Source organism: Ochotona princeps, chromosome 17 (genome assembly GCF_030435755.1).
Source record: "Ochotona princeps isolate mOchPri1 chromosome 17, mOchPri1.hap1, whole genome shotgun sequence".
In the NCBI taxonomy this organism is placed as follows: Eukaryota; Metazoa; Chordata; class Mammalia; order Lagomorpha; family Ochotonidae; genus Ochotona; species Ochotona princeps.
The window spans coordinates 3,860,884-3,885,257 of NC_080848.1; the positions used below are offsets into that span (position 1 = coordinate 3,860,884).

At 52.5% G+C, this 24,374-nt stretch overlaps 1 protein-coding gene across 3 annotated transcripts; it reads right to left on the bottom strand.

The window, feature by feature from the left end:
• Positions 1-629: 629 nt before the first annotated feature.
• On the bottom strand, positions 630-20,539 carry NUP85 (nucleoporin 85). Of its 3 annotated transcripts, none has more exons than XM_058675705.1 (19): positions 20,403-20,539; positions 17,318-17,411; positions 16,070-16,232; positions 13,381-13,451; positions 10,529-10,572; positions 8,004-8,073; positions 6,929-7,050; positions 5,422-5,556; positions 5,208-5,330; positions 4,926-5,057; positions 4,526-4,632; positions 3,294-3,377; positions 3,148-3,213; positions 2,891-3,042; positions 2,339-2,456; positions 2,158-2,258; positions 1,361-1,512; positions 1,023-1,124; positions 630-742 (listed from the first exon to the last, which is right to left on the bottom strand). In XM_058675705.1, the coding sequence occupies exons 2-19, from the start codon at positions 17,376-17,378 to the stop codon at positions 641-643; spliced, it is 1,905 nt and encodes a 634-aa protein (XP_058531688.1). In that variant the 5' UTR covers positions 17,379-17,411; positions 20,403-20,539; the 3' UTR covers positions 630-640. The 3 variants fall into 3 exon arrangements, with proteins under 3 accessions (XP_058531688.1, XP_004592974.2, XP_058531690.1); XM_004592917.3 differs by lacking the exon at positions 20,403-20,539 and adding an exon at positions 20,200-20,310; XM_058675707.1 differs by lacking the exons at positions 17,318-17,411; positions 20,403-20,539 and adding an exon at positions 20,200-20,253.
• Positions 20,540-24,374: the final 3,835 nt, after the last annotated feature.

Consider the following 24,374-nt stretch of genomic DNA (forward strand, 5'->3'; position numbering starts at 1 on the left):
CACTGCTTTCTTAGGACAGACAGCTCAAAAGTGAATCACTTTCACTACTCAAAGGAAAAATGCAAGAACTCTCCAGAGACTGGCTGCAAGCCATGGGAGGACCTGTGAGCCGCCCGTGGTGGGGAGGCCTCACCAGGAACCCTGGACATTGATGCATGCGGTTTGTCACTGGAGAGGTCACTGTCCATGGCAGTCAGCTGTACTGGACATGCCGGCTCTGCTTTGCTGCATGTGAAATAAAACCATCTTTATTCAGAATCCTCTAGGCCGCAGCCACGGCAGCCACTGGATTGGGAAGAGCCCACACGAGAGTTCTGCAGATGGACAAGTTTGCAGCCCTGGTTCTAGGGACCGGGTGGGTGAGGTGTCAGAGCACTCCTCGCACAAGACCAGACGCTGCTCTCCCTATTCTGGGGTTGTCTTCCTTAGGAGACCGTGGAAAACACTCCACAGCAAAAGCACAAAACTAGCATTTTCCTCACTTTCCCACCTTGGGGTCATGGCAGCCCTACATTACAAACTCATTGACCTTCCTGTCTGTAAGAACTTGGTTTGTGTTTCCAAAAGAAAGCCATTTTATTTTAAACATCTATATACATGAGCATACAAAGACAGCCCGCTGGCTGGGCCATGCAGGGCCTCAGGAACCTTCCAAAGAACCCTCCCTCACAACCGCACGAGCCAGGTTTCGCGCGAGTGCCAGTCTGAGCATTTCCACTTTGGTGGTCTCGATGTCGTCGTCCTAGAAAGCAGAGAGCCAGTGTAAGAACAGCAGAGGTGCCCTCTAGAACCTCCAGAGGGTGGCAGAAAGCATGTGGTGCTGAACAGCAGGTTCTCCATGGGAGAGGTGTGTGGATGGGAACCCTGGAAGGACCCCTGTGCTCAGATAAGTGAGCTGCCTCAGCTGTTGGAGGGCGAGAAGGAGGTGGCACATGTGATGGTGGGAGGGGATTGAGGGGAGCTCAAGAGTGTATCTTCCTCTCTTCTGTGACACCATACACCCAAAAGGAAATGGAAATAACCTCTAGTCGCTGGGCATCAGGCTCTCCACACGCTGGCCTCCCTGAAGTCAAGTCCTCCAAACAGCGCATCAGCTCATATGTTTGTTCTGCTGAAAATATCACCTGCGAGAGAGGCTGCCTTACCCTGCTGTCCCAACCGGGGCCTGCCTCTTGGGTCCAGGACCAGTCCTGTGCTCAACCAGGAAGCCACGGGAGGACACAGCAGTTTTCTGGGCTCCCTACAGCCTTAGGCTGGGCAGTGCTGGCTGCTGGTGGCCCCTTGCATAAGCACAATTCCACAGTGGGGCTGTGGGCACAGTCACATGGCCATGGTAACAATGAACACTTCTGTCCTCTACCTGCTTCTGCTCCAACAGGGGCAGGGCGTCCGTGAGAAGTGTCATCCAGAATGAGCGTGGGGCGATCTGAGACGTCATCAGGGAGAGCAAAAGAGAGGCGGCTTCCATGAAGCGCTTCTCCCCGTACAGCCGGTGGAATTCTCGGTACTTCCCTAGGGAGAGAGGCACATGAGCTCCCTGGGACATGTCCCATGCTGCCCCTGGTGACAGCCACGAGGGAGACTCTGGCCCCACAACAAGCCACTGCATGGGACAAGGAGGTTTGTCCAAAACAAGGAGGTGCAGACCAGGACACCCTGGGCTGTGCAGGAACACAAGTGTTGAGAACCAAGGACTCAAAAAAGGAACCACAGATCCACAGGAAATGGCAGGCTAGCCAGGCGAGACAAACTGGTGCCAGCATGATGAGGAACAGGGCGGGCAGATTACCCCACACTGCTCCACAAATGATGAAACCCACAGGGAAAAGCCACCTGCTGGTCCCCACTTTGTGCTCAACACAACCAGTAATGGCACGGGGCATTTTGGTGACATTGGTATCATAACCTCTGGGTCAGGAGAGGACATGGGATGAGGATGGGTCTCATAGGGTGTTGCTGTAAGGTCAGCGAGGATTGAGGGTTTCAAAGGCCAAACGGAGGGGAACATGCACAAAGCACACACAGGAGCACCTTGCTCCTTACACTTCTGACCGCCTGAGCTAATGGTAAACATGGAAAAGTCCAGAACCACTTGTCCAAGCTCCCACAACTATGCCCTTGGACCAAGGCCCAGGACCAATCTCAAGAGTAACTCACCCAGGAAGGTCAGTCGGTCACTAAGCATCATGGCTGGCCCTAGGTTGTCAATGAGATCCAAGTCGGAGAAGCAGCCCCGCTCACAGTAATCCCTGAGGAACCTGCAGAGCCAGGCCAAGGGAGCTCAGCGGCAGGAACAGCCTCGCCTCCCGTCTCCCCAGCAGAGCCAGGCTGAACCCACCTGTCGGACACAAGTGTGGCAAAGGCAGCATCTTTGGCACGGATGCTCCACGAGAGGGCAGAGCCCAGGCGATTGTTGCGAACAGCTTTCATGGCTAAGATCTTACAGATGCTGCGGACTTGGCAGGAACAAAGAAAAAAGGCCAGTCCCGTCAGGAGCCCACCTGGGCCATCAGGAAGGGCCACACACCCCAAGCAGGACTTGCTGAGGGGATGTGGCTTTCAATTTGCTCTTGCGCCCCTAACATCAGCCCCATTACTCATCCAGGCACCTAAAATCCTAACTTCCCCTGGTGTTGAATGTGCTCATGGACGGGCTGTTCCCACATCTGTTCCTCTCCTCCAGTTCCAGCTGGGTAGCTGCCTGCCTCCTTTGCTAACCACAGCACCCTGCCAGGGACAGGGAACCTTGCCACTGACGACAGGCCTGAGAAACCAGCAGAGGCCTGCCTCCACAGCACCGTGCTCTGCTGCTCCTGGCTCTCTGAGCTGAGGCTCCCACCTGGCTACCAGGCAGCAAGCACCCGAGGCTCAGCCCTCTGAGGCCGCTCACCTTGCTCGGTCATCTGCCGTTGCTCGCAGACCCGCAGGACCTTCAGCGCTTTCTGCTCAGTGTTGAGAGGGATGCGCTCAATGTGCAGCTCCAGGGAGACACGGCCCAACTCGGGGCAGTAGTCAAAATAGTCCACCCCCAGCTGCCACAGGCTGCAAAGGCCCCAAAGGACACTGCTGAGGGGCGGCAGGCAGGCTGCCCCAGGGATCCCTCAGGAGATGGAGGTTAGGGGAATCCCCACTCACGAGTTCCCCTACCTGTGGTGAGCAAACAGGCCTGAGGCGTATTCCAGCAGGAGGAATTCCCTCATGTTAGAACCGAAACTGGGAAGAAATAGAACAGGGACCAAGGTTAGAGGCCCCTTCCTCCACCTAGCCCACCCTGAGGCACGCCCACCACTCACTAGAGGTTGTGAGACTGCAGGAGTTGGCAGTGGTCCAGCAGGTCAGTCAGGTGGGCCACAAACCACCAGTTGCTGAAGGCAATGCTGCAAATGGAGACGCAGGCCACAGAGACAGTCAAGAGACCCCACCCCACCTGAGCGAGATCTGAGCAAAAATCCAACATCTATGCTTCAAAGCCAAGTGGGGTACCCAGTTTTTTAAAAGTCTTAATGAATGGCTCAAGAGTGGCCGCTATTGGAAATATGAAGACCTCTGGAGCCAGGGACAAGCAGCGGAGGTGAAGACAATGGCCTAGAGGAGCAGACCATGACCTCCAGGTCACCTTCCTGGCACAGGGTCCCAGCCACACCTTTGCCCCAACCTGTCTGCCCTGGGAGCACCCTTTGATGACTGCCACCCACTGCCCTGCCCTGGCGGAGCATGGGCAGCTGCAGTGCCACTCCTCGGGCACAAGGCAGAGACCTGCTGTGTCCGAGGTTATGGGCCAGAACAGACAAGGATCAAGCAGGGAGTCCGGGCAGACGTCACACTGGACCTCCGGCTTGCTTCTGGAGGCAGACCTGGTGTCTGTGAACCCAATACTTGTGAGGAATTGCAGGGCAGTGGGAAACCTCAACATTTGGCCCAACTCCCACTCAAGTGCAGGCCCACTGTTCCTTCTGCTAGACAGCAGGGAGCTGGACCATCCTCACAGGCAGCTGTTGAGTCAACAGGGAAGAAGTGAGGGGTTACCAGGCAAGCACCCCAGAGTCCTGGCTGCCCATTCTGCACCTACAGCTCTGAAGCAGCTGATGGGGGAAGGAAGCTTTGCAATCAAAACTTCCTCTGGAGAAGCAGTCGAGGACGGCCCAAGTCCTTGGGGCCCTGCACCCACACGGGAGACCTGGAAGAAGCTCCTGGCTCCTGGCTTCAGATCGGCTCAGCTCCTACCATTGCAGTCACTTGGGGAGTGGATCAGCAGAGGGAAGATCTGTCTCTCCTCTGTAAATCTGCCTTTCCAATAAAAACAAATAAACCTAAAAAACTTCCTCCAGGCCTCCCGGGGGTGGAGCAGCCATGGGGTAGAGCCCTGACCCTACTGACACACCCCCAGACCTGTGGACTGCACCCATGTGGGAGACCTGGATCAAACTCCTGGCTTCTTGCTTTGTTCTAGCTCAGCCATGGCTATTGCTACCATTTGCCTTTCAAAACCAGGGCAACTGAAGCTGGGGGTGGGTAGGTGGCGTACCTGCACTCCTTGATCACCTGGTGGATGTCGAACTCGAAGGCCGCCATGAGGATGTTGTCCAGGGGTTCCGGGCTGCTCTCACCTCCCAAAAACAGGTCCAGGCTAGACTGCGAGAGGCAATGGCCCCTCAGTACCCAGGAGGGAAGCCAACTCCAGGGGACAGGCAGGGCTGCCCTCTGGGGAGCCCTGGAGCAGGGAGAGTTCCTTCCTTCCAAGCAAGTGGAAGGAAAGGGCCCACCTGCTCCCGGGAGGCTAAGGTCAAGGTCAAGGTAGCTACACACTCCAGAGCAGCCCCGCCCGCTCTAAGCCTACTCACCTGGGCATAGAAGTGCAGCTCCTGGGAGGCTAAGGTCAAGGTAGCCACATACCAGGGAGCCGCCCGCCCACTCCCAGCACTCACCTGGGCATAGAAGTGCAGGTCGATGGGTTTCACCGTGGGGTTGGAGTACAGCAGCCGGGTCACCAGGAAGTGGTACCAGTTACTCAGAAGCTCCTTCTGTTCCAGCAGGGCTGCCTCATCCCCCAGCATGATCTGTGGAGATGGGCATCTTCATGAGCCCCTTGCAAGGGCAATGGCCATGCCCATGGCCCCTGACTTCCCCACTGCAGCCCCGGCAGGGGGACAGTGCTCCCACTGCGCTGCCCTGGATGCCACCACCTGGACTCATCCCTCCACTCAGACCTTGCACAGTGACTCCAGGTGCGGGCTGGAGGCGAAAGTGCCGTCCTGCAAGTGCCGCTCACATTCTTCATGCCAGTGCTGCCACTTCAGCTCCAGCTCCGTCAGCGTCTGTGTGTTGCCAGGCTGAGGGGAGAGACGGGTCCTGGGACATCAGCTCCCCACCCAAGAACTTCTCCACCTCCTGTGACCAAGTGGCTCGGCTGCTCCCACGTACACTGAGAATGGGCATCGTCCTCATGAGGTCCCCTAAGACGCGGCACATGCCTGCAGAGGCTGGGTTAGCGTCTGCTTCCTTGGACAGCATCTGTCGGGCTTCATCCAGTCGGCCCTGCAGCACCAAGATGGTCACCTGCAAGGAAACCAGGCAGCATGAGCAATGGCACGAGGCCAGGCCTCTGGGGAGGCGTTCCCTCCGCCCACACTGACGACTCCCACCAGGAGGAGCAATGGCCCCGTCCCCAAGTGGAAATCGCACCCAGCATCACGGCTGTACCCTCTCAATCATGGTTTTCAAACTACCAGGAGCAGCCCATAACAGATTATGACCAGCTTTTAAAAAGCAAATCAAAAACCAAGAACACCAAAAAAAAAACAAACCAAGAACACCACCAGGGTTAATCAAGTTCTGGTTCACCACATTCCATTTCTTACAAGCTGACACACACTGCATTTCACGATTCCGAGTCCACATCAATCCCTAGTGGAACTTTGCTCACAGTGTGCCCGAGGTGCCTGGCACACTGCCTGAGCAGTGAGACAGCACTCTGCCTGTCTGTTCTGCCCTCACGCCACAAGCAATGGCTTGCTGCAGCCGAGTCCGGCACTACACCGTGCATCTGGGGGGTGAGGGCTGAACCCCAGCCAAGCGCTCAGGGCCCAGCAGCAGCCTCAAGTGCAAAAAGGCTGAAAGGAGTGAGGTGAGCTTCACTCAGACACACACCGCTGAACACATGAGTAACTGGCTTGCTCTGAGTTCAAGTTCATCTTCTAAATAAATGGATTTTGTTAAACTAAAACACACACCAAGAAAAGCTGGCTACAGGTTCATCAGCTGTTAAAAACATAACCGAGTGGGGGCTAGAGCTCTGGTACTGTGGGTTAAGGGCCACCTGTGACGCTGGCACCACTGATTAGAATCTGGGCCGCTCTACTTCCCATACAGCTCCACGCCAATGAACCTGGAAAACCAGCAAACACCTTGCCTCCGCCCCGCACGCACACATGGCAGACCCACTCAAGTTTCTGGTTCTGCCTTGAACAGTGAAAGACCTCTCTAGGATCTCCACGGGCACAACGGGCTAATCTTCATCTGTAGCAGCTGGCCCCCACATAGGTGCGGGTTCCTGTCCCGGCTGCTCCACTTCCCTTCCAGCTCCCTGCTTGTGGCCTGGGAAAGCAGTCGAGGACAGCCCAAAGCTTTGGGACCCTGCACCCACGTGGGAGACCCAGAAGAAGCTTCTGGCTCCTGGCTTCAGCTCAGCTCTGCTCCAGCCATTGTGGCCATTTGGGGAGTGAACAAGCAGATGGCAGATCTTTCTGTCTCTCCTCTCTGTGTATCTTCCTTTCCAATAAAAACAGATAAATCTTAAAAAGAAAAAAAGAAAAAGAAAAAAAAAACAAGTAAGCCTGTGTCCCCATCAGAGACTCAGAGTCAGCCAGTAGGCAGTGCAGTTCTGCCGGTCACCCTCAGGGACGCTGACACACAGGGCAGAGGCGCTCACCAATTTCCAGAAGCCCTGGTGTTTGCTTGGATTCTCACTTCCCAGGACATCTGCTGACAAAGTGTCCACCTCACACACATGGAGTCGAACCCAGTCCAGCAGGAGCAGGAGGAGAGGTCCGGCTGGGGGAAGAGACTCTCATCAGACACAAAAAGACACAGAAAGTTCTGCTTCCCCCACAGCACACTGCCCTTTACACCACCACGGGGCGGGGATGACACACAGACCAGCGACCACCCAGGCGCGCCCAGCCCTCCTGAGCACACACACGCTGGCTCCTGAGGAATGGACTCGTATACGACCCGCCTTGCGGGTCAGGCAGCTCCACCACTGACTAAATCTTGCAGAGCAATGCACACAGGACCAACACCATCAAAACACTCCATGGCTACGTAGACACTACGCAGGGGCAATGGAGAGACCAGCATGGACCCAGGGTGGCAGATGTGCAGTGATCAACACAGCACAGTCCTGGGCCAGGCACTGGGATGGCAGGAAGGCTTCCGCTTGGGACACCCTATGAGAGGGCCTGTGTTCTACACTTCACTCCAGCTTCCTGCCAAATAGTACCTGGGAGGCAGTGGGTGATGACTCAGTTATCCAAGTGGGAGACCTGGACGGAATTCCAGGCTCCTGGCTTCAATCTGGCCCAGATCTTACTTTGACAGTCATGTGCCAGTGACCTTGTGTGTAGGACACACTGCTGTCTCTCTCCCAACCCCTCATCTTTCTTTCAAACAAACATTAAAAGGAAAAAAGATTGACTGGACAGAGTTGCCCTAAGCCAGGAAGCACAAGCCACTAAGTTCTCCAAAGCAGATTTCCCTCCCGATGTCCCCAAAACTTTAAATCTGCCCTATGAAAACATTGACCACCTCTTTCTCAAACCACTTCAGTACTTGTTTTCTAACCCGGGGGTTCCCACAAGGCATTCTGCCTGAGATGGCAGGACTCCCTAGGCACTCTGCTGAAGCCTGAAGGTGCTGGAGACGAGCAGCACTGGGGAGCGCACTGTCACCCCCACGTGCAGGAAGGATGATCCCAGAACAAAGGCAGCAGGGCAGCGGGAGCTCACCTGGGGCCACTTCAATGAAGAGGATCTCACACAGGTTCCAAATGAGCTCCATCACAGACAGAATGCCAACCTAGGGAAGACAGCAGAGCCTGTAATCCAGGGCTTGCCTGGGACTCGGGAACAGCCGGAGGCAGAGAAGGGTTTGGGGCACAGCAGAGCCACGCACCACCCCCGTGTGCACAGAGTTCCAAGGCGGGGATTTTCCCCAGGGCAGCCAGAAAGAGGATTTTAGGAAGGGGGAATGTAGATTATTTTATTTGAATAGCTGTGATATAAATAAGAAAAATATGGCTACACAAAGTTACAATATATTAGCACATTAAAAGATTGATAATCTTTTTTTTTTTTTCTTTTAAAGGTACTTATTAAAAGACAAAAGTTGGGTCCGGCGGCATGGCCTAACAGCTAAAGACCTCCCCTTGAACGAGCCGGGATCCCATATGGGCGCCAGTTTTAATCCCACCAGCTCCACGCTTGTTGCCTGGAAAAGCAGTCGAGGACGGCCCAAGGCTTTGGGACCCTGCACCCGCATGGGAGACCCAGAAGAGGTTCCAGGTTCCAGGCTTCGGATCGGCGCAGTACCGGCTGTTGCGGCTCACTTGGGGAGTGAATCATTGGATGGAAGTTCTTCCTCTGTCTCTCCTCCTCTCTATATATCTGACTTTGTAATAAAAATAAATAAATCTTTAAAAAAAAGACAAAAGTTACAGAGAGTGAGAGACAGATCACCCATTTGTGGGTTCACTCCTCAGATGGCCACAAAGGCCAGGAATGGGCAAGGTCCAAGCAGGGAGTCAGGAACTCCACCCAGGGCTCCCACGTGGCTGGCAGGGAGCTGGGCACTTGGATCATCATTTGTTATTTTCCCCAGGTGGACCGGAAGTGGGAAAGCCAGGACTAAATCAGTGCGCCGTTGTGCAATGCCAGCACTGCCGGCTACAGCTGAGTGCATCACACTACCCCCTCACACTGACAATAATCCTGTTGAATTATAGTTCAGGAAGGGGCAATGGGTAAAGAGATAGACAATTTTTAGAAAGACAAGCAGGGGCAGGTGTTTGGTATAGTGACTGGGATGCCCTGTGGCACACCATGTTTCCATTCTGGCTCTGATCTGGCCTCTAGCTGCCCACAATGCACAGACTCTGAAGTGGTGGGCAATGTCTCAAGCACTCACCCGCTATCACCCACACGGCAACCACACTGAGTCCTGAGAGCCTGGCTTCTGCCAGCCCCAGCCCAGCTGCTGCAGGCAGTGAGGGAGTGCACCACCAGATGGAAGGGGGACGTGTGTCTGCCTGACTTTTCAAGAACAGAAGATCAAACAAGTCAAGGCCAGTATGGCGGCACAGGTTAAGCTGTCACTTACAAATTCTAGTCAGGTCACTTGCAATTCAGTCTCTAACTCACACATGGGAAGGCAGCACACTGCTACCTTCCAAGCGCTTTGGTCCCTGCCACCCATGGAGAAGATCAGGACGGAGAGCCTGACTCTCGGCTGGCTCAGTCTGGAAAGATCAGTGTCTTCTTCCACCACCCTCTCCGCCCCCATTGCTCTGCCTTTAAAAATAAAGGCTGGTGGGGCCCGGTGCAATAGCGTAATGGTTAAGGTCCTCGCCTTGAATGCACCAGGATCTCATATGGGCACCGGTTCTAATCCCACCAGCTCCACTTCCCTTCCAGCTCCCTGCTTGTGGCCTGGGAAAGCAGTCGAGGATGGCCCAAAGCCTTGGGACCCTGCACCCGCGTGGGAGACCCGGAAGAAGTTCCTGGCTCCTGGCTTTGGATCAGGTGTAGCCCCGGCTGTTGCAGTCGCTTGGGGAGAGAATCATCGGATGGAAAATCTTCCTCTCTGTCTCTCCTCCTCTCCTCCTCTCCGTGTATCTGACTTTGCAATAAAAATAAACAAATCTTTTAAAAAAGAGAGAGGGATACAGACAGAGGGGAAGGGAGAGAGGGGGCAGGGGAGCGACGGGCACCAGGACTCTTCCAAGAATGTGATTCTCCACATCGTCTCCCGGCCACTCAGCCAAGATGCCAAGTTGTGTACTGGCTCCCAGTCAGAAGGCAGCTACTCATCAGCTCAGGGTGCTAACAGTCGTCGTTCTTGGCACCAGTACTGTGGGGTCGTGCATGGAGCTGCAGCCTGCAGTGTCAGGATCCCATGAGTGCCAGTTCTAGTCCCGGCCACTCCTGATCTAGCTCCCTGCTGATGGCATGGGAAAGGGGAAAGATGGCCCAAATGGGAGACCTGGACAAACCTCAGGGTTTCTGGCTTGGGCCTACCACTGGGCCGTAACAGCCATCTGAGTGAAGCAGAGGATAGAAAAGCTCTCTCACTGTAACTCGATCAAATAAATAAACCTTAAAAAACAAACAACAAATACACCTTTCCCTAAAAACTGAAAAGTTATACAAGGTGTTTATTCATCAAGAAATCACTGTGTTCCGACATGGTAAAAATTGAGAGAACATTCAAGACAATCAGTGCGGGTCGGGACCGGGGCCAAGCGCAGCTGCCTTACCTGGCTACTGAACTTGTGGCTACTGGTTGGGTCTTTAGCAGCAACTATCAAAACAGCAAACACGAGACATGAGCCTCTTCTGAGCTTTTCACATCAGGTTCTAAGCTTTAAATCCCACCCATTTTCACTTGCACTCTCCCTTTCACACATGTGTCTGGCTTCTCCCAGCTCTGCATGCTTCACCGGTTTCACCCAGGCAGCTTCATTAACAGGGAGAGAGCACAGAGCCCCCCTAGGGGACAGGGACTTGGGGTCAGCCCGTGGGGCCCCTCCCAGCCCCGGGGTGTCAGACACCTGGCAATGGGTGCTGTGAGGGGTCTGTGAGACACCGTTCTGGCAATGGGTGCTGTGAGGGGTCTGTGAGACACCTGGCAATGGGTGCTGTGAGGGGTCTGTGAGACACCTGGCAATGGGTGCTGTGAGGGGTCTGTGAGACACCGTTCTGGCAATGGGTGCTGTGAGGGGTCTGTGAGACACCTGGCAATGGGTGCTGTGAGGGGTCTGTGAGACACCTGGCAATGGGTGCTGTGAGGGGTCTGTGAGACACCGTTCTGGCAATGGGTGCTGTGAGGGGTCTGTGAGACACCGTTCTGGCAATGGGTGCTGTGAGGGGTCTGTGAGACACCGTTCTGGCAATGGGTGCTGTGAGGGGTCTGTGAGACACCTGGCAATGGGTGCTGTGAGGGGTCTGTGAGACACCGTTCTGGCAATGGGTGCTGTGAGGGGTCTGTGAGACACCGTTCTGGCAATGGGTGCTGTGAGGGGTCTGTCAGACACCGTTCTGGCAGTGGGTGCTGTGAGGGGTCTGTGAGACACCTGGCAATGGGTGCTGTGAGGGGTCTGTGAGACACCTGGCAATGGGTGCTGTGAGGGGTCTGTGAGACACCGTTCTGGCAATGGGTGCTGTGAGGGGTCTGTGAGACACCGTTCTGGCAATGGGTGCTGTGAGGGGTCTGTGAGACACCGTTCTGGCAATGGGTGCTGTGAGGGGTCTGTGAGACACCGTTCTGGCAATGGGTGCTGTGAGGGGTCTGTGAGACACCTGGCAATGGGTGCTGTGAGGGGTCTGTCAGACACCTGGCAATGGGTGCTGTGAGGGGTCTGTGAGACACCTGGCAATGGGTGCTGTGAGGGGTCTGTGAGACACCTGGCAATGGGTGCTGTGAGGGGTCTGTGAGACACCTGGCAATGGGTGCTGTGAGGGGTCTGTGAGACACCTGGCAATGGGTGCTGTGAGGGGTCTGTGAGACACCGTTCTGGCAATGGGTGCTGTGAGGGGTCTGTGAGACACCGTTCTGGCAATGGGTGCTGTGAGGGGTCTGTGAGACACCTGGCAATGGGTGCTGTGAGGGGTCTGTGAGACACCTGGCAATGGGTGCTGTGAGGGGTCTGTGAGACACCGTTCTGGCAATGGGTGCTGTGAGGGGTCTGTGAGACACCTGGCAATGGGTGCTGTGAGGGGTCTGTGAGACATCGTTTCCCCCAGACACATGCTCTCTCACAAAAATGTAATTAAAAATTAAAATTGAAAAAAAAATTATTTGAAAAACAGACCAACAGAGCAGGAGAGAGACCTTCCAACACTGGTTCATTTCCCAGATGGCTCCAAAGGTGGGACTGGACCAGGCTGGAGCTCCATCCAGGCAGCTGGATGGGAAGCGGAGTGTACAGGACTCAAACTGGCACTCCAATATGAGATGCCAGCAGCAGCAACACCCAGCTGCACCAACACCTAACACCCACAACAGATGTTTCATGTCCCGTACTCCTCTGTAGCAGATGCACGATTCTCAAGCCCAGGCGCTCACATCCCATGCAACATTTCCACTTCAACACATCCACCTTAAAGGCCTCTAACAAAGACACTGCCATGTTACACAAGATTCCACCAAGCGCCTAGGAAACATGTCGCTCCCAAGGTGTTTAAACCATCAGTTAATGAATTGTGTCACAATGCCAGTCCCTGCCATCAGATAAATACTTTGAGTGCTACCACCAAGGAGCAAGTGCTGTGACACAGGGCATTAAGCTGCTGCTAGGAATGCGCACACCCCATATCAGGGTGCCTGGCACGAGGCCTAGGGATGTCACGTTTCCAATCCAGCTTTCCGCTAGTGGCCAGGGAGCCAGCAGCTGAGAGCTGCACCAAGGGTCCTGACACACACGAGACCCTCCTGATCTGTGCCCGGCTCAGAGCCAATTGTTAAGAGACACTTGGAGAGGGAACCAACAGTCAGATTTTGTTCCATGGTACTGCATCTTTCAAATAAATAATACTGAAAATAAAGACACACTGTAGGGTGGGCTTCATGGAACAGTACATTAAGCTGCCACCTGGGATATCAGAGTGCCAATTCCAGGGCCAGCTACCTTGCTTCAACTGGCTCCCAGCCAATGCGCCAGGGTAGCAGCAGGTGCTGAGTTAGGGACTTGGGTTCCTGACACCCTTGTAGGAGACTTAGATGGAGTTCCTGTCTCCTGACTTCAGCCTGGACCAGTCCCACGTGTTAGAACCATCTAAGGGAGCCTGGCGCAGTAGCATAGTGGCTATAGCACACATCAGGACCCCATAAGGGCACCAGTTCGTGTCCTAGCTGTCCCACTTCCCAACCATCCCCCTGCTTGTGGTCTGGGAAAGCAGCTAGGGACAGATCAAAGCCTTGAGACACTGTATCCGTGCAGGAGACCTGAAAGAAGCTCCTGGCTTCGGATCGGCTCAGCTCTGGCAGTTGCGGCCACTTGGGGAGTGAACCAGCGTATGGAAGATCTTCCTGTCTGTCTGTCCTCTGTATATGACTTTCCAATAAAGATAAATAACTACTACTACTACATAAACATACAAGCATCCTTACTTGCACACTGGTGCATTTCCTCCATGCACGCTCTTATGACTGACCGGTAGTTTTTACTCACACGAACCAACCTACAAGAAGATGAGAATACAAGATGAGCCTGCGACATCTTGTAGAGCCACAAAATAAGGGAGGGCTTAAAGAAAAGGGGGGGGAGAATCTGCTGAGGACAGCAGCCACCAGGAAGGAGCTCCAAGTCTCCAAATACTGCGGTACTCAAACAACCAGAGCAACAAAATAAGTGAAATAACAGTCATGGTATATATTAGAATAACAATCATGGTATATATTTACAAAGTCCAGAAAACGATCCTGACATCAATGTTGTGGATGAGAACCACCAACAAGCACTAAAACTAACGGAGGGAACATGAAGAGCTGCCAGCTCAGCGCCAACACCGCATACAGATGCCAGCCTGACTCCCAGCAGCTCCACTTTGGATCTAGCTCCTTGCTAATGGCCTGGGAAAGCAGTGGAAGATGCGCGAAGCGTGCCCATGAAGCCATCTGAGACCAGGAGATCGTCCTGGCCTTGACCTGACCCAGGCCAGCCACTGTGCCCATCTGAGGAATGAACTAGTGGATCCAAGATCTCCTCATCTCTGCCTCTATCTCTGTAACCAAAATCTTCAAATAAATAAATCTTTGGGGGGGAAAAAATGAAGTAACGGAGCTGGTCTGGTGGCACAGCGGACTAAGTCCCTACCTGCAGTCTGGGCACAAGATGGATGCCAGATTGAGTTCTGAGTCAAATGAAAACAGATAAATCTGGCAGTGCCATAACATGCTGATCCTCTGCTATGGTACCAGCATCCCCTATGGGCACAGGTTTGAATCCTGGCTGCTCCATTTCCAAACCAGCTCCCTGAATATGCACGGGAAGAGAGCAGAGCATGGCCACAGTCCTGGGAACCCAGTATCCACATGGGAGACACAGAAGGAGCTTTTCGCTCCCAATTTCAGACCAGCACAGCTCTGGACTTTGTGACCATCTGGGAAGAATAAAGCAAAATAAAGATTGTTTTGTAGGGCCCGGCGGCGTGGCCTAGTGGCCAAAGTCCTCGCCTTGAAAGCCCCGGGATCCCATATGGGCGCCGGTTCTAATCCCGGCGGCTCCACTTCCCATCCAGCTCCCTGCTTGTGGCCTGGGAAAGCAGTTGAGGACGGCCCAAAGATTTGGGACCCTGCACCCACGTGGGAGACCCGGAAGAGGTTCCAGGTTCCCGGCTTCGGATCAGCGCGCATCGGCCCGTTGCGGCTCACTTGGGGAGTGAATCATCGGAGGGAAGATCTTCCTCTCTGTCTCTCCTCCTCTGTGTATATCTGGCTGTAATAAAATGAATAAAAATCTTAAAAAAAAAAAAGATTGTTTTGTAGGGCCCGGTACGACAACGTAGCACTTAAAGTCCTCGCCTTGAATGTGCTGGGATCCCATATGTCACCGGTTCTAATCCCGGCGGTCCCACTTCCCATCCAACCCCCTGCTTGTGACCTGGGAAAGCAGTCGAGGACGGCCCAAGACTTTGGGACCCTGCACCCACGTGGGAGACCTAAGAAGTTTCTGGTTCCTTGCCTCCGATCAGTGCAGCACCAGCAGCTGCCGCCACCTGGGGAGTGAATCAGTGGACGGAAGATCTTCCTCTGTCTCTCCTCCTCTCTGTACATCTGCCTTTCCAATAAAAATAAATAAATCTTTTCAAAAAAAAAGAAAAGAAAAGAAGAGAAAAGAAAAGAAAAGAAAAGAAAAGAAAAGAAAAGAAAAGAAAAGAAAAGAAAAGAAAAGAAGTGTAGCAGTAGAGACAGCAACCAGTGCCCATGAGATGCTGGCAATGCGGGAGGCAGTTTTACGTGCTACACCACAATGCTGGCCCCAACCTCAGACATTCAGAGTTTGATGATCTGAGGTGGTGCGCAGGAGTATGCAGCGAACAGAGGCAACCTGACAGTGAAACAATTAAAGTCAAGAGAAAGACTAATCCAGAAATAGCCTTCTCTACTTGGTTGTCAAGAAAGATCTCACAAGCAATTGTTTGGGCCCCATCTCAATGGCTCAACTGACTAATCCTCCCCTTGCAAGCACCAGGATCCCATACGGGTGCCAGTTTATATCCCAGCAGTTCCACTTCCCATCCAGCTCCCTTCCTGCTTGTGGCCTGGGAAAGCAGCCGAGGACGGCCCAAAGCCTAGGGACGCTGCACCTGCGTGGGAGACCCAGAAGAGCTCCTGGCTCCTGGCTTTGGATCAGTTCAGTTCTGGATGTTGTAGCGATTTGGGGAGTTAGTCAGTGGATTGGATGGAAGCTCTTTCTCTGTATCTCCTTCACTCTGGAAGTCTGCCTTTTCAATAAAAATAAGTAAATCTAAAGGAAGGAAGGAAGGAAGGAATTAATTCTGTAAGGACCAAACAAAATTCTCACTCAGTGGTTCTCAAGTGTTCCTTGGGGCTAATTCCTCTTCTTTGTAGAATAAAACAAGTGGTAATATACACATTATATAGAAAGCTCAAGAAGCCAGCCAGTGAACGACAAGCCCCCAGCCCTGGCACGATGCACTGCCCTGCGCTGAGGCCAAAGGACATTCAGGACTCCCTCACTCACCCAGGTCACCTGCCCGGGGCACCACAGGACAGGTGTACTCAACTGGCTTCTCACAGTCACTGATTCTGCAACCTATCAGCAGCAGCTACTTACTGAATTTTTCTGGATTTTCCAGTCAATTCTTCTTCAATTCTCTGAAGGCCCACAAAGATCCCATGGGATTCATTAAAGAGTTTTCTCAAAAATTCAGAGTACACATCTACATCCTTCCGGATGATATAGACAAAGGGACAGCTTGGCATCACCTCCAATTTTTCTGAAATGAAACAGAAAAATATATCTAAGATCTCCCATCACCACCCAAAAGAATCTACTGTAAAATCTTGAATGATCTAAACATACAAAAGCTTTCCTTTCCCTGCTATTGATTTAATTTATAAAAAAAAAAATAACACCATGGGGTCCAGCGTAGTAGCCTAGTGCCTAAAGACCTTGCACACACCGGGATCCCATATGGGCGCTGATTCATGTCCTGGCTGCCCCACTTCCCATCCAGCTCCCTGCTTGCAGCCTGGGAAAGCAGCAAAGGACGGCCCAAAGCCTTGGGACCCTGCACCCATGTGGGAGACCTGGAGAAGAGGCTCCTGGCTCCTGGCTTCGGATTGGCTCAGCTCTGGCCATTGCGACCACTTGGGGAATGAATCATCACATGGAAGATCTTCCTCTCGGTCTCTCCTCCTCTCTGTATATCCCCCTTTCCAATAAAAATAAGTATATCTTTAAAAAAATAATAATAAACTCAGTTTATTGCAGTTGCAGCCATTTTGGAAGCGCAGCAGAAGATGGAAGGTCTTTATCTCTTCTCTCCATAAATCTACCTTTCCAATACAAATGAAATAAGTCTTTGAAAAAAAAAAAAAAATTGAGACAGACTCTTCCATACACCGGTTCCTTGCCCATATATCCTCAATGGCCTAACAGCCCGGGGCCTGGGCTCGCATCCAGGCCTCCTGAGTGGCAGGGGCCCATAGCAGAGGCCCATAGCAGGGGACTCGGCACTGACACTCGTAAGTGATGCTGGCTACAGAAGACAGCTTTTCTACAGGGCCACGAACCGGGCACCCCTCAAAGTGGCATTTTAACTGCTGCACTCTTTACCCAGCTCAGAAACTTTTCTTTAACACCAGGTAGACTACTATTAATACAACGCCCCTCCCACCGATTCAACATCTTCCAAGCCTGAAAAATTAATGAAAATCTCAAAGTGTTCAAGCTCCCAAATGAAAACGGTACAAAACAGTTTCAACCACTTCATACCTCAGCTAGTCGAATATCAGAGAGTCAGAACGAGCAGCCAACGTGCCATGCTCAGTCAGCGGCACGCAGAGCCAGAGCACCTACCTTTTTTGTTGTAGGAGGTTTCACATACCAGCAACTCCCCGGGGCCCCAGTCAAAGCACATTTGCTTTTTTTGGGAATTCACACCTGGAATCAACTAGGAAAACATAAGAGAGAAAAGCTGTTAGTCTCCCTTCGGGCTCTGCTTTCCAAGTGTGTCCTAAGGGGCTCGGGGCTCGGTGACAGCCGCTTCCTGCGCTGCTCACCCCCCCCAGGAGGGCTGTGAACCCCATCCTATCTCTGCTGCTCTTGTTCTTGCTGTTGTTAGTTTAGGTTTATTTCTACGAAAAGCAGCGTTAGAGAGAGGGAGACAGAGCCATTTCCCTTATTGGCTCACTCCCTCAAAGGCCTTGAGAGCTACAGCCAGACCAAGTAAGAGCCAGGAACTTCATCAGGGTCTCCCATGCTGGCGCAGGAACCGAAGCACTTAGACCATCCTCTCCTGCTTTCCCAGGCCCACTAGCAAGGAGCTGGACGGGAAGCAGAGCAGATGGGACCCCAACTGGCACCCTATGACATCACAGGCCTCAGCTGTACTGCTCCGCCCCATCAATGGCTGCCACCTCCAACTAACAATGCACCTTCGTGCTAACGCACCTGGGAGGCAGCCAATGACGGTCTAGTCCTCGGGCCCCTGACACCCTGTGGGCACCTGCATGGAGCTCCTGGCTCCTAGGCAGCCCAGCCCTACCCACTGCAGGCATTTGGGAAAGAATCAGCAGGTGGAAGATCTCTAAGAAACCCTGCCTTTCAGATAAGCAAACAAATTTGTACATAGGTTGCAAGTCTGTGCCACTGGCAACCAAAGGCCTTCCATGTCTCTGTAGTTTTCCAAGAATGTCCTGGAGTTGGAAACACACAGTAGATGACCCTTGCAGATCAAGTTCTTTCATGGTGTTTGGGGGCTTTTTTTTTTTTTTTTTAAAGTCTTAACTTATTTGCTTGAAAGGCAAAGACACAGAGAAGCGGAGATAGAGATCTTCCATCCACTATTTCATTTCCCAAATGGCCACAATGGCTGCAGCTGGGCCAGTCCAAAGCCGCAGCTCCTTCCAGATGCCCCACACAGGTGCAAGAGCCAAGGACGAAGGCAATCTTCAGGGGCTGAATGGGAACTTGAACTGGTGCTCATACGGGATGCCGGGATCAAGTGCAATGGCTTAACCAGCTGTGTCACAACATCAGCCCCAAAATATTCTAATAACTGAAATGTTCCTGAAACACAGCAAAACCATCTAATCCCATGCCTGTGCCAGCCCTGCGCTGGGGACCCCAAACATTTCTCTCCATCTTAGATGCTGCCCCTGGGGCCTCAGTTGCACAAATCCAGCTGCCTAATCCACACCAATTTAGGAAACTATATCACAGGTGCTGTGACGTGGCGGGTAAAGACGCACCTGCAGAGCCGGCATCCTATATTGACAAGGGTTTGAGTCTCAGCTGCACCACTTTCCATCCAGCTTCCTGCTAATGTGCCTAGAAAAGCAGCAGAGGACGGTCCAAGAGCTGGGGCCTTTGCACCACGTGGGAGACCTGGAAGAAGCTCCTGGCTCCATGCTGGCACAGCTGCAGCCACTGTGGCCATTTGGCAAGTTAACCACCAGACGGAAGCTCTGTCTCTGTAACTCTGCTTTCCAAATACATAAATAAATAAATCTTTAGAGGCAACAACATGCTCTCCAGAAGATCAACAGCCAAGAGGGAAATCTTCATGTCCATCCTTATCCCCAAATCTCACCCTACACACCTCACAGCCGTCTTGGTTCAGGAGTAACTGTTAGGAGTGAGCCTTCACTTCACCTGTGTCCGATCTAGCCGTGCAACCTGCCAGAATCTAACCACTAACCCTGTCTGCAATCTCCTTCAAGCCATCGTCAGCCCTCCTCCTTCCTCCTTCCTGAGTGCCTCTCACCTGGTTATTACCTGCCCTGTAACTGCAGGAGCTCACAAGGGCAGGGCCTTTAGGATTCCCACTTGCTACCTCAAAGAGACGCTCGTACGCAGTCAGTACTCCATATGGCCTTCTGGCTGACTGACAAAGAATTTAGCTAGGAACAGCTGAGGTCCAAGAAAGGTACTTTCAGTTCTCAGGAAGAGCTGACGCAAGCCCCGAACAACTGGGAGAGGCTATGCAGGCATTTTCTAGCAGCAGGACAGGACATCCCCTCTGATCTCCAAAGGCTAGCAGTCCGTAAGCGGGACCACTAGAAGGACAGTCAGACGTCGGGAGGCCAAAGGCATGCAGGCTACGAGGACGGAATTCCACGAGGCCAAGCTCTTCGGGTGGTTAAGCCAGTAAAGCAGACTCACCCTACACAAGGATGCTGACATGCCAGCATGCACAATATCCACCGAACCTGGAAGCAGCACACTAGAAAATGCTCCCTAGTGTAAAAGGACGCGCTAAACTATGAAGGCACTTCATCAGGACTGAAAACGGGAAACATACTGACAAGTGGGGGCATGGCACAGCGAGTTCAGCTGCCAGTTGGGATGCCTCTAGCTGAGCACCAGGTTCGAGTCCCGGCTTCTCCAATTCCAACTCAAGTTCCCTTGGCCGGCAGAAAACGGCCCCTGCCACTCCTATGGGGGACCGGGATTGAGTTCCCGGTTCCCTCTCTGTTGCTCCGCTTTCTGATAAACAAAACCTTCCCTTTATAAAATGAGTGAACCGAAGACCACCAAGAGCTATCAAAGGCAAAACTGTCTGACAGAGGAGCGGGCGTGGGCTGGGGAGGACACGGATGCAGCACAAACCCGGCAACCTGGCCACCCGACACCCTCCCCGGATTGCTGCGATGGAGCCGAGGGAGGGGAGTGGACGCCTCGCGGCCGGCAGGGCCTGGTACCGAATCAGCAAGCAGGCCTCTTCGGGGCTCCCTTACAGTGACTGTCGGCTCGACATCGAGCTCCTCCATTGCGCCGCACGCCACACGCCACACGCCAGCAACCCGCCGCTCCGCGGAGACTCGGGCCTCCCGCTCCCAGACGGCTGCGAACGGAGGACCCCTACCTGGGCGCCTCGTGCAGTGCCTGCACGTCCAACACACCAGCGCTGCCAAGGCCTTGCCTCTCAGCAACGACCCACATCCTCAGAGCCCTTCCGACATATCCCTCCTTCAAAACCCTGGGCACAATGTCCGGATAAATCGCGTGAAGAGCTGCCTCATCTCCGACTTGTGATCTCGTCCGATCAGGCAGCGCCGTGGATAGCCTAGCGCCGGGCAGGAAGAAGGCCCCCGGAGAAGGCGGGAGAAGCCCGAGGACCACGCGGGGCGGAAGTCAGGGTGACTGCGCGTGCGCGGAGCGGGTAGGCTACTGTGGGTGGACACTGTGGGGCGGTAGCCTAGCTCTGTCCACGCTGTGCGTGTCCTTGCTCTCGCTCGATCCCCGCTGTGGTGTCCGCACATAAGCTTCTCCGTGTGTTCAGAGGCAGTCGGGGCCACTCCCACTCGAGAACACAGCAGGCACGTGGACGATATTAATGCCTCTGAGAGACCTGTTAGAGGTCGAGGCCACTGGCTCGATTTTCTTCATTAAACACGAAGCGCTGATTTTATTGTCTCTGATAACAGAGATTCAGTGGCTTTCCTCGTGAAGGAGTTACTTGGTTTTTTTGAACAGTATGTAACACATGAGCAAAGTGGTGCGGTCCCTAAACTTATGCGTCAGCAAGTTGTTGGAGAAACAATGTAACTCGCGAACAAGTACGTCTTATGAAACGATGCGTAGAGATGTAGCAATATTCATTTCAGCAAGAAAGTTAACCTGGAAAAATGGCGGATGTTGCAATGACTTGCCTACAGAGAATACCTCTTCAAAGTGATTGTGCATACCCTGTCACCCTATAAAGAATTTGTTCTTAGGCAGCACAAACTGTTAAATGACAAAAAGTCTTTAAAGCGATTTTTAAAGGGGGTTGCCAAATAGGCGCTCATTGGAATCTCAGTTGCTCCACTTCCCATCCAGCTCCCTGCTGGTGCACATGGAAAAGCAGCAGAGGAAGGCCCAAAGCCTTGGGACCCTGCACCTGTTTGGAAAACCAGAGTGAGTTCCTGGCTCTTGGCTTCAGATCAGTTCAGCCCAAGCCACTGGGGCTTTTTTGGGAGTGAACCAAGGACATGGACTATCTCAATATATATAAATATACATAAATGGCAAATGATAAATATATAGATGATATAAATATATCACTTTTGAAGTGTTATTTTTTAAGATTTTAATTATTTGAAGGGCAGAGATCTTCCCATCCCCCCAAATGGCTGCAATGGCCAGAGCTGTGCCAGACCGAAAACAGGAAGCTCCACATGGGTGAGGAGCACACGCTTGCGGCATCCTCCACTGCCTTCCCCAGGCCCCCAGCAGGCATCTGGATCAGAAGCTGAGCACCCCAGACGTTTAGGTAGCATCCATAAGGGTTGCCGACTCAGCAGGCAACAACTTTATGCCACAGTGCCAGACCCCAGAAGAAAAATCTTCTGCCTACCACAATGTCATCCAAGCCCTCCTACCTCTGCAGTCAACTATCTATACCTTAGAAAGAAATTTCTTTTGGGCCTGGTGCAATAGCATAGTGGAAAAAGTCCTTGCCTTGCACGCGACAGGATCCCATATTAGAGGTGCCATTTCATGTCCCAGGGACCGCGCTGCCCATCCTCCTCCTTGCTTGTGACCTGGGAGAGCAGTCGAGGATGACCCAGGGACTTGGGACTCTGCATTGCGTGGGAGACTTGGAGAACGCTCCTGGCTCCTGGCTTCAGGTTGACTCAGCTCGGCTGTTGTGATCACTTGGGGAGTGAACCAGTGGACAGAAAATCTTCCTGTCTCTTTTCCTCTTTGTATATCTAACTTTCCAATAAAAATAAATAAAAAATCTTTAAAAATAAAAAATCAAATGTTCTACGGTGCCACTGTATGTCTGTAACACCAATACTGTGGTTATAAAATGTGACAGATTATGCATTCATGTCTGTGGTGTAAGGCAGAGATAGGAATCCATTTTGAGTGACGGGCCGGTTGGAATTTATAACATCCTTTGCAGGCCATACAGAATTAACTTTAGCGTTAGCCTGCTGTGGATTTATAGAGCTGAAATCCTGCCTGCTGCTCCTTGGGCAGGGTCAAAGGAATTCTGTGGGCCTTTGCCCTCAGGCTGGACATTCCTCAACCCAGAACTGAGGAGTTCCAAGTGGCCCAGGTTTTCCAATATTGAAGCAAACTTTCAGTAGCAGATAAAACAAGTCTCTAAGTAGGGATAGGCGTTTGGCACAGCAGGCGTGTTGCCTGCATTCCACTTCAGAGTTCCTGGTTCTGTACCACCCTCTGGTCCTGACCTTAGCCACGTGCTGGCCCGCAGCCTGTGGGACAGTAATAACTACTCAAGTGTTTGAGTCCTGTCATCCACACGATTACCTTGACATCCACCTTAGCCTAAGCATAACCAAGAGACATCATGGATATCAGGGGTGAGAACTCTTTCAGTCATTCTTCTTTCTTTGCCTAGCAATTATGGTTTTTTTTTTAAAGGTTTATTTTTTATTTTTATTGGAAAGTCGGAAATACAGCAAGGAGGAGAGACAGAGAGAAAGATCTTCCGTCCAATGATTCACTCCCCAAGTAAATGCAACAGCTGGGGCTACACCTGATCCAAAGTCAGGAGCCAGGAACATCTTCCAGGTCTCTCACACAGGTGCAGAGTCGCAAGGCCTTGGGCCATTCACGATCTGCTCTCCCAGGCCACGAGCAGGGAGCTGGATGGGAAGTGGAGCCACCAGGACTAGAATCGGCACCCATAAGGGATCCCAGCGCGCTCAAGGCAAAGACTTTAGCTGCTAGGCCATGGCACTGGGCTCAGCAATTATGTTTTGAAAAAAATTTTTAAATATCTTTTATAAGCTATCTCCAAGTGGTGATTATTTTGGCTCGGCAGCAGTCTCCCAGCAGCAGAAGTTCCAGCCAGGGTTACCACACTGCTCCTCTGGTGGCTATTGTCCCACAGGGAATAAAGACATCACGTGGGTACCTGCATGCCAGGACCCTGGAGTGCCTGTCCAGTCCATGGGCTGCTCCACTTCTGATCCTGCCGCATTGTGACACGCCTGGAAAGCAACAGGCAAGGACTCAAGTACCTGAGACACATGTGGACTTTCTGGCTTGGATTTCAGCCTGGGCTGTATCTGATGCAGCTTATTTTCCATGCCAGCACATGCCCCACCGCTCTGCTCTGCTCTAGATCCCAGCTTCAGGCTAACGCCTCCCACAGAGGCAACAGGGAAATAAATGCATCAAAATCACTTCTGGAAACATCCTTATTTTGGAAAATAAGCTCAAACATGGATCACATGGTCTGATTTTTTTTAAGTTTTTTTTTTTTATTATTGGAAAGGCAGGTCAGCTTTACATAGAGAAGGAGACACAGAGAAAAATCTTCCATCTGCTTGTCCACTCCCCAGATGGACACATGGCCAGAGCTAAGCTGATCCAAAGCCAGGAAAAAGAGGTTCTGTCAGGTTTTCTACATGGTACATGATCTCGAAGCTTTGTACCATCCTCTACCACTTTCCCAGGCCACAAGCAGGGAGTTGGAAGGGAAGTGGAGCAACCAGGACACAGACCAAAATCCATATGGGATCATGGCACGTGCAACGTGAAAATTTAGCCATTGAGTCAACGTGCTGGGCCCAATATTTGTGTTTCAATCTGTTAACATTCTTTATTGTGTTTGATGATTTGTCAATGCTGAACCATCTTTGCATTCCTAACTAAAATCCACTTGATCTTGACATTAAAAAAATTACCCAGGGCCCAGTGACGTGGCCTAGCGGCTAAAGTCCTTGCCTTGAACACACCAAGATCCCATACTGGCGCCGGTTCTAATCCTGGCATCTCTACTTCCCATCCAGCTCCCTGCTTCTGGCCTGGGAAAGCAGTTGAGGACAGCCCAAAGCCTTGGGACCCTGCACCTGTGTGAGAGACCTGGAAGAGGTTCATGGTTCCCAGCTTTGGATCAGGTGTAGCCCCAGCCGTTGCGTTTACTTGGGGAGTGAATCATCAGATGGAA